The 9,786-nt window shown below is 42.3% G+C and overlaps 1 protein-coding gene across 1 annotated transcript; it reads right to left on the reverse strand.

Annotated features, from left to right (window-relative positions):
- Nucleotides 1–7,164: 7,164 nt before the first annotated feature.
- Nucleotides 7,165–9,478, reverse strand: LOC146675714 (protein NLRC3-like). Its single transcript, XM_085400680.1, has 2 exons — nucleotides 9,081–9,478; nucleotides 7,165–8,939 (listed from the first exon to the last, which is right to left on the reverse strand). Exons 1-2 carry the CDS (start codon nucleotides 9,286–9,288, stop codon nucleotides 7,165–7,167), a joined length of 1,983 nt encoding a protein of 660 aa, XP_085256806.1. The 5' UTR covers nucleotides 9,289–9,478.
- Nucleotides 9,479–9,786: the final 308 nt, after the last annotated feature.

A 9,786-nucleotide genomic window follows, 5' to 3' on the forward strand; every position in this document is an offset into this window, starting at 1 on the left:
CTTCTTTCAACCTAGAATCTTGAGTACAAAACCATTGATTAACAGAATTGGGAGGAAAACAGGCCAGATTTTGGCTTAAAATTTTACAGCTTGACCTCCCACTTGTCCCGATCCTGAGAAGAAGCTCATAGGACAGTTAATCTCCTGATGAAGACCGACAGAACATCGTGGACTTCAAGAATTAACAGCAGGCAAAAGACAGTGCAACTGAAACTACACTGACGATACCAGCAGCAGCATGGAAGAAAAGCACGTGATGGAAAATGCACGGTGAACTGCAGGCTGGTAAGAACAGTGTGACATAACTGTTTAAAGACACTGAATGGGATATTTTGCCAGGCTGGGATTTAATCTAAAAGGAAAATACTGAAAAGAGCAACGGAGAAGAAACAGAGAAGAAACAGACTGTGTTTGCTGGGGATCACAAGACAACAAAGGACACTAAGAGAAGGGCACAGGGGCCAGTGGGAAGGTGAAGCCCAGACGAGTTCGACTGCGAGAATAGAGGGTACAATTGGGTTGAAATTGAAGCCGGAACTCAGGATGGTTTAGGGATGTCCACGTCACAAACAAAGAGGTAAACAAAAAGAAGGTAAAATAAAGAGAGAAAATAACTGACAATTACATTAATGAATAGAAGACACACATACAGATATTACATAGATTTATTTTTAGGATAAAGGGGAGAGCTTATACGTAGAAATGACTTTTTATACATATTGCATTTTGTGCCTTTAAGGGAGTTGTGGCTCAATTCGTCTCTTGTGGGTCACGAGCCTTTGGCTAGCGCTATGATTAGCCAATCTACTGTGAGGATGATATGAGTTATTGAAGGATTGCACACGCTTACAGACACAGAGTCCATAAACACACATGACAGTATTGATTCCAGGCAAAGGGCCTCAAATTAATTTAGCGTTTAACTGAACTTGAGCTGGCCCTGTAACAAGTGACAGAAAAGAGGAACTGAATAGGAGTTTCTTGCTTTAGAGAAGGACCAAAGGAAGGAAAGCATATATTTTGGTTAAGTCTGATAAACTAGAATGAGAAGGTATTGTTACATCAAAGGAGCAAGATGAAATAAAAAGGCTGTACCAAAAACAGGCTATAACATAGGAAATGTGAGTTTTAAAATGAAGTTAGTGTTAACACACAGGAGTTGTTTCAAGGCAGCGTTTAGCTGTGATAAAATGTATGCAGGAGTAATTGCTTATATGTTTAAACTTAATTGATTAAAGTGGTTGTTTTTTTGGATCTTTTAGTAGAATAGGCGCTTATAATGATTTTCTTGTGAAAGGAGATTCTAGGTCAGAGTGGAGGCCTTGCAGCAGCGAGAGTTCTGTGTACAGGATGTTGATGATTAGATAAGGCAAGCGACAGGAAACGCATGCAGGGACGTGAAAGCAGCGTTTTAAGAGTTTTAAAATGATGAGTAACGTTGAAGAATATATATAAATACAAGTCAATAAGTCAAGAAGATAATTAGGATCAGGCTTTTGATTAAAGAGTCCCAAAGATGATAAGTTAGGGAGGTGCAGGAAAAGGTGTTTGGTTTGCTTTACACAAGATCTCGGCGACCACAGGGGGGTGAGGATCCTGGAGGCCCGAGGCATGATGGACCACAAGAGAGGGACGCAGAAAAAACCTAATCTTACGCATGGAGTGTTCTCGAGGGGGAGCTGGTGTTTATTACTGGACCACTTAGAAGACATGAGGTTGTCTGATTTGCTGAGCCAGAGGACGGCTAGAGAGGGTCAGAGCGGGAGTGGTGACCCCGATGTCCATGATGCCATGGATGGACATGGAAGCAGCTGAGTGGGCCGAGGAGTGACCCAACACAATGTATTGTGACCTCTGGTGTTCCAGAGGTCGAGAGAGGGAGTATTGAGATTGGAGAGATATTTTGCTGCTATTGTTAAAGGCTCATGTTCTCACTTAGATCATCGATTTCTACTTACATTTCTTTCTGGGAAAAATGGGGATTACTTTGGAAACAGGAAGTATTTTCCCCAATAAGCAGCCCTGGATTAGTAAATCACTCCCAACATGTTCTCAGGCAGAAGAAGCTGTCTTGTTATGAGGGAGAGAAGAAAAAGATTGAGGCACAGAAACTTGTTGAAAGAGAGATAAAGCAGCTAAAATCAGGTGTAAAAGTAAAGCAGAGGATGAGCTGAATAAAGGACACTCAAGGCTGGCTTGGAAAGGAATGAAGTCCATGGTGGGGATGCAGGACAAGGAGCAAAGATGAATGTGATGCTGAATCAGCAGAAGACTTGGACTCATTTGATTCCAGCTTTGATATCATTGATTTCAATGAAGAGCTTTGTGATTGTAGCAAAGGGCTGGTAGCTCTGAGAGTCCCACTGATGAGGTGTTTGTGTGGAAATCTCTTAGTGGGACCAAAGAGAGAAAAAGCCCTGGTCCTGATGCTGTGGGAGGGAAATGATTGAAGTGTGCTGTGAGGAACTGACTGGGAGATTTTCACACATTTTCCAGTCCTCCTTGGAACAACAGGAAGTTCCCAGCATATGGAAACAAAGGTTAAGTGTCCTATGGCACTCAGTGATGATGGTGCTGTGGCCCCACCACCTCCACCTCTTTGTAAAGGAACTAACTGTAATCTGAAGCTTCAAATGGAACTAAGACTTCCTCCACTAGGTGGCAGTGTCTGATGAGAAAGTGTTAGTGGAGCTGGCCTGGAGTCAGAAACAGGAAGATGCAGGATTTGGGCTGAAATGGGGAAAAGTGGTTCGCACTAGTGCCTTAAAGCAAGAAGGTTGTAGGTTGAAGCTTGTTGGCCTTTCTGTGGAGGTTGGATGTTCTCCCACAGTCCAATGAAATGCTGCTTAGGTTCATTGGTGCTTCTAAATTGGCTGTAGGTGTGGATGTGAGAGAGTGCTTCTCTGTCTCTCTCTGTTGGCCCTGTGATGGACTGCTCACCTGTGCAGGTGGACCACGCCTCTTGCCCTATGACAGCTAGGGCACAGGCTGCAGCCCTGTGAGCCTAAGCTGAATAAACAGTTAGCAAAAATGATCCATAGATGGCCTGAAATCCCCCAGTTAGCAGTTTGGTAGATAGCTATGACATGCTAATCCCATCCAGCAGCTGTATTCTACCTGTAAGCTGATCCCTGCTGAGCCAAAGCACTTTTTCATATACAAATTACAACCTTTAATAGAAACCTATTGGTCAGTATCTTATTAGCCTGCTGTTAGCTTCATTCCACAGAAAACTGAGAGAAACTAACAGAGTTGATAAAGAATAAAGAGAAATGTGCTGATTTAAAGCCTTTGAAGTGCTTCAGATGATCTCTGTCCACTTCTGTCCACTCATTCATTCATGTAAGCTTTCTAATGCAGCTTTGATCTTCACAGTCTGCTTCATGAAACTCATTCTAACCCTGAATGTCAGAGTGTTCCTCCTTCTCTTTCCCATCATTCATGCTGGCAGTGGAGGAGATTTGGATGTTGGACTGTGTTTTGGATGATGTGTGTATGTTTGTGTTGGACTGCTGTCTGTAAAGCAAACGCACATTTTGCTTTGGATTTCAGTGTCAGACAGACTTTAAGGTGGAATGAAAAGTTGGAGAGTTTCACAGTGAATTATCCAGTGGAGGATTTTTCTTCTTCTTTGAAGGTTTGAAATGTGAACATTGTTCTGCTGCAGTCAATGGACTAAACCAGAGAAGAAGAAAACAGACTTTACCATGAAGATCCTCAGTGTGGATCAGTATAATATCAGCCTGATGTCTGCAGTTTAGTGTCAGCACAACTTTCACATCATATTCATCTCAGCACAACTAAAACATGCTGACTGACCTCAGAGTTTCAAGTCCACATCCTGGACTCTCCAGGAAACCACACAGATGCTTCACTCCTGAATCCTGCAGCTTCTTGTTCCTGGTCAGGTCCAGCTGTCTCAGATGGGAGGGGTTGGACTTCAGTGCTGCTGCCAGATAATCACAGCTGATCTCTGACAAACCACAGCCCCTCAATCTGTATAAAGAATGAAAGATGTAAGTTTATTAGACAAAGTGTGAGCTTGAAATCATTCAGTGTTTCATCATCTGTTCAGAGCTGAAGAAGGTTCAGAATGTAGAAGTTTAGAAAATGGAAACTCCAAACAGCTGAAGCCAACAGGAAGCAGCTTCAAACAAACACAACAAGAGAAAAAACTCTGAATGTTTCACATTAAAGTCGTACATTTATCATAAAAACAGGACAAAGACTTGAAAAAGTCGTGTTTTTCCTTCCAGGAACCACAAGGCTTCACTTTTAAAGGTGAAGTGTGAAAGAAATGGACATATTTGAAGTCCAACACCTTTTTCCAGTCACATTATTAAAGCAGACAAACTACAAGCTCATTTTCATTCCAACAAGTCATCTTCTGACCTGGACTAACAACACTGGTCTCTATGTGCAGCTGGCTGTGAGACCAGTGCTCAGGGAGCGTCTACAAAGTGCAACACTGAAAGAACATCACACACTCATTTGCTTCCATCATCCAACCTGAAGAGGAAACAGAGACGCCTCCCCTTCAAAGTAAAAGCTGCTCCTTTTGGACACAGTATCAAAGAAAGTCTACAGTATAACATAGAAAAGACAGAACAAAGTTTTGGTTGTTTTTAAATTGTGCAGAAATGAAACTACACTAAGCTCAATTATGTGACAGACATTTCATCCCATGTCAGTTTGGCCTCATCCTGGGCCGGATTATCCAGCACACACTCTGACCACAGGCCCAGGGGCCACGCACAGCTGGGCTCCATCCAAGAGACAGCAAACAAACCAACACAATAATAAAAAGCACCATGTGATCTTCTTACATCTTCAAGACAAACATAGTAAAAACATGAGCATATTTGTTTCCTGATAAAATGATGTGACAGGTAGAACAGAGTAAAGAGGTGGTGTTACAGCCTTTCTCCCCTCTGCTGCCGAGGCTGTTAGTCTCTCCCAAACTCAGCTACAGGACTTCCAAATGAATGAAAGCAGCAGAAGTGGCTTTACAAATGAAAGAGGAAGAGGAGAAGAAGAGGAGAGGGAGGCCACCCTGACCATCACTCCAGCTGAAAACATCACACTTCCATTAAAGTTGGTGAGGAAATGTTGAGCAGGATGAGCTGCTGGCTAATCTGGAGGCTGTAGCAGCAGCTCACAGTCACAGTGGATTTCCACTCATGAAAAAGCTCTGGCTGCTTCATTTCTCATCTCATATCAGAGACTTTAATGCTTCACTGAAGCTGTACTGTGATGCTTCCATATTCCAGTGAGGCCTCCATAATGATTTCAGCTGTTCTGTACACACACTGTGTGCCCTGTATGGCTCAAAGTCTCTGCAGCCTGTTTTTATCTGCTATCATCAGATCTTCATCATCCTCATTCACATCCCTCACACACTCTACAGCCTCATCAGCACTGACTTCATCTTCACTGACTGATGGAGCACAACATGAACCTGTGGAGGCTGAAACACTGTCCTGTCAAACATCTCCCCGTCACCACTCCACTTCTGTCAGCCTTTAAATGAACCCTGCTCAAGTCTGTCACTTCTGTTTGGAGCCAAAAGAGCTTAAAGATTACGCCACTACATTCTTGTCTAGAAAATATTAAAGTGTATTTGGTGACACACAAAAAAGGGTAAAAGTATAGTTTGGGTCCACACATGTCCAAACCCTGGTGTGTAGGCCTACTTAGTATTGAGAAAAGCCCACTAAAAGAACGCCCACCAGACCAAAGCAATGGTGTTGACTTGATCAGCATTAACCCCGCCCCCTGACTTTGATGGGTGAAGCTGACAAATAAAATGTATTTATGAACAGCGATGCAGGGCCAGGAGTAGCAACGTGAATTAAATAAATACATCATTAAATAATTCATTAAATGTGTCAGTAAAATAATTAAAATAGAAAACAAACCAACAAAATATGTAATTAACTAATTTGAATTGTACATAAATACATAATGAATTATTTTAAATGAAATTAACTGATAATTAATTATCAATATATTTTTTTAATTAATTATATACATTTTTAATTAATCACTGAAATAAATAATTCATTAGTGATGTATTTATTTAATACAACCATAAAATTATTGCTAGTTTAATCAAAATAAATTTAAGACATCAATATTAAAGGTTAATTTATGATAATGAATACATGCAACTATAACTGATGACGTAAGAATTTGGATTTTTTAAGCTAAAGCGAAGGTGCTGACTCACTTGGCATGTTAGGCTACGTTCACTCTGCAGGTCTTAATGCTCAATTCCGATTTTTTGATCAAATCCGATTTTTTTATCTGCTCGTTCACACTACAAATAAAATGCGACAGCAAACGCGCTCTAGTGTGAACGCTCAAAGCGGCCCGCATGCGCAAAAGAAGATGTCACACACAACGTGCTCTGTTTAGACCCAGAGCAAACAATATTGTTTGACAGATGGCCCTTAATATAAAGACTTCGGACTTTACGTTTCCCAATTTTTGCTTTAAGTTATTTTGTTATTTACATAATAATGTAAATAACCTAATAATGATCCTTATTGCTGTTTTAGAGGAGCGGTGCTTCAAAGGATAGCTGCAGATTTCTGTCAGAATCTGCAGATTATACAGTACAAATAAAAAGTTCACGTTTCTCCAACGCTGTCTTCCCAACAGTTTCACTGACATCTACACGGGATGGCCAGGAAGCGTTTGCGATGTCTTATCGGGCGCTGATAATTGGCGTCTGTCTTGTGTTGGTGACGTAAAAGACGGATTTAATGCGACTTGACCATTCAAACAGCAGTCGCTTTCTAAAACATCGGATATGTATCGGATTCAGTACCACATACGAAAGTGACCCAGATCGGATTTGAAAATATCAGATTTACGCCGTTCACACTGTCATAGCATGATCGGATATGGGTCGCATAGGGTCAAAAAAATCGGATTTGATGCGCTTTCGCCTGCAGTGTGAACGTAGCCTTACTCTCAAATCCTCCCTAATAACAAGAACATAATTACACTTTAGCCACAAGAGGGCAGCAGCATTAAGTCGCATGTATATAAAGGTACAGTGATTATATTACAGTGATTTTGACAAAAACAAAACAGAAGTTCATGGCAGTGTGTTTTTCATAACATACCAACCAAATTAAATAATAAAAACTTTATAACTTACAGAGCTTTTTTAGAGGCTTTGACCACTGGCAGCAGCCTCAGAAGAGCCTTCTCTGAAGCAGAGTATTTATTCAGGTCAAACACGTCCAGATCTTTTTCTGATGACAGTAAGATGAAGACCAGAGCTGACCACTGAGCAGGAGACAGTTTATCTGTGGAGAGACGTCCTGAACTCAGGGACTGTTGGATCTCCTCCACTAGAGAACGATCATTCAGTTCATTCAGACAGTGAAACAGATTGATGCTTTTCTCTGCAGACAGATTCTCACTGAGCTTCTCCTTGATGTACTGAACTGCTTCTTGATTGGTCTTTGAGCTACTTCCTGTTTGTGTCATGAGGCCTTGCAAACGAGTTTGATTAGTCTTCAGACCCAAGAGAAAACGAAGGAACAAGTCCAGGTGTCCATTGGGGCTCTGTAAGGCCTTGTCCACAGCACACTGGTAGAAGTATTTCTCTGTCTGAGAGCTTGTTTGTTGTTTTTCCAGCAGATTGAGTCCAGAGTTGATGAAGGTCAGGTGGACATGAAGAGCAGCCAGAAACTCCTGAACACTGAGATGAACAAAGCAGAACACCTTGTCCTGGTACAGTTGTTTCTCCTCTTTAAAGATCTGTGTGAACACTCCTGAGTACACTGAGGCTGCTCTGATATCGATGCCACACTCTGTCAGGTCTGGTTCATAGAAGATCAGGTTTCCTTTCTGCAGCTGATCAAAAGCCAGTTTTCCCAGTGACTCAATCATCTTCCTGCTCTCTGGACTCCAGTGTGGATCTGTCTCAGCTCCTCCATCATATTTGATCCTCTTGACTTTGGCCTGAACCACCAGGAAGTGGATGTACATCTCAGTCAGGGTGTTGGGCAGCTCTCCTCCCTCTCTGGTTTCCAGCACATCCTCCAGAACTGTAGCAGTGATCCAGCAGAAGACTGGGATGTGACACATGATGTGGAGGCTTCGAGCTTTCTTGATGTGGGAGATGATCCTGCTGGCCTGCTTCTTATCTCTGAATCTCTTCCTGAAGTACTCCTCCTTCTGTGGGTCAGTGAACCCTCTGACCTCTGTCACCATGTCGACACACTGAGGAGGGATCTGATTGGCTGCTGCAGGTCGTGTTGTTATCCAAAGGCGAGCAGAAGGGAGCAGGTTCCCTCTGATGAGGTTTGTCAGCAGCTCATCCAATGAGGTGGACTTTCTTGTTTCAGTCAGGATTTTAGTTTTGTTGAAGTCCAAATTAAGTCGACACTCATCCAGACCATCAAGTATGAACACAACCTGGAAGTCTTCAAGCCTGCAGATTCCTGATTCGTTAGTTTGATTAAAGAAGTGATGAACAAGCTCCACCAAGCTGAACTTTTCCTCTTTCAGCACATTCAGCTCTCTGAAAGTGAATGGAAATATGAACTGGATGTCCTGGTTGGCTTTGTCTTCAGCCCAGTCCAGGCTGTATTTCTGTGTTAAGACTGTTTTCCCAATGCCAGCCACTCCCTTTGTCAGCACTGTTCTGATTGGTTCGTCTCTTCCAGGTGAGGCTTTAAAGATGTCTTCTTGTCTGATTGTTGTTTCTGGTCTGTCTGGTTTCCTGGATGCTGTTTCAATCTGTCTGACCTCATGTTCATCATTGACCTCTGCAGTCCCTCCCTCTGTGATGTAGAGCTCTGTGTAGATCTGATTCAGGAGGGTTGGGCTTCCTGCTTTAGCGATGCCCTCAAACACACACTGGAACTTCTTCTTCAGTTGGGCTTTAAGTTCACGTTTACAGAGTGGAGCAAATATTTCTGAAGGTAAGAAATTCAGAAACAAATATTATATAATAAATATCATAGCCTTTCAGTACCCTGAAAGGATGAATGTCTATTGGTCCATTTCTTGAGCTATTAGGAAAGATCAATATTCAGTCTTTAGAGAAATTCTCTTACTGCTCTGCAGATGGTCAGCCATCTCATGCTGCTTAAGTCTCCTCAAGAAGTGGAGTGTGATCTTCAGAAATGCTTCTCTGCAGCTCTTTCTTTCATCTTCATCCTCTCCTTCAAACATCTCCTCATCCTCCATCTGGCTCTTTAAAGTTTCTGGGTGATCTGGACTCAGAAGCTTCTGGATCTTCTTCAGCTCGTTCTTCACAAACATGGTGATGTTGTCCTCCAGCCGCTGGAAAAGAAGACTATATGAATTACCCAGTGGTAAATGGACTGGTTCTTATATAGCTCTCTTTGATACTCTGTGCACACAAAGCATTTATACAACATGCCTCATTCAACCAAGCACATTGTTCTATGCTTAAATACTTTCTTTCACACTCTGATGGATGCATCAGAGGGCAGCTTGGGTTTAGTACGTTACCCAGTACATTTGCCAGCCAGGGTTTGATTCACAAACCTAACTAGTAGCTGACCTGCTCCCCTCCTGAGCTACAGTCACCCCAATCTGACTGAAATCATGGAGCCCAAACTCTGACTTATGTTGGACACACTGACAATCCTCTGGTCCACAAAGTGCAGCATAGAGGTGACTGAAAAGAACAAATGTAAACGTAGTACTACAAACCATAACCACAGAGTCCAGGTGTGTTTGATGCTGCTGTGCAGACTGACCAGTGGAAACCTCTGCTCTCTGCTGGTCCACTCT

Source organism: Rhamphochromis longiceps, linkage group LG3, assembly GCF_057381845.1.
Source record: "Rhamphochromis longiceps isolate RC_006_pf linkage group LG3, R_longiceps_female_GT1.1, whole genome shotgun sequence".
Lineage (NCBI taxonomy): Eukaryota > Metazoa > Chordata > Actinopteri > Cichliformes > Cichlidae > Rhamphochromis > Rhamphochromis longiceps.

Excerpts from the sequence above, each read along its gene's own strand:
- LOC146675714 (XM_085400680.1), bottom strand. The coding sequence starts at position 9,288 with ATGTTTGTGAAGAACGAGCTGAAGAAGATCCAGAAGCTTCTGAGTCCA. Across the intron at positions 8,940-9,080 it reads GGCTGACCATCTGCAGAGCA|AAATATTTGCTCCACTCTGT; the intron begins GTAAGAGAATTT and ends TCTTACCTTCAG.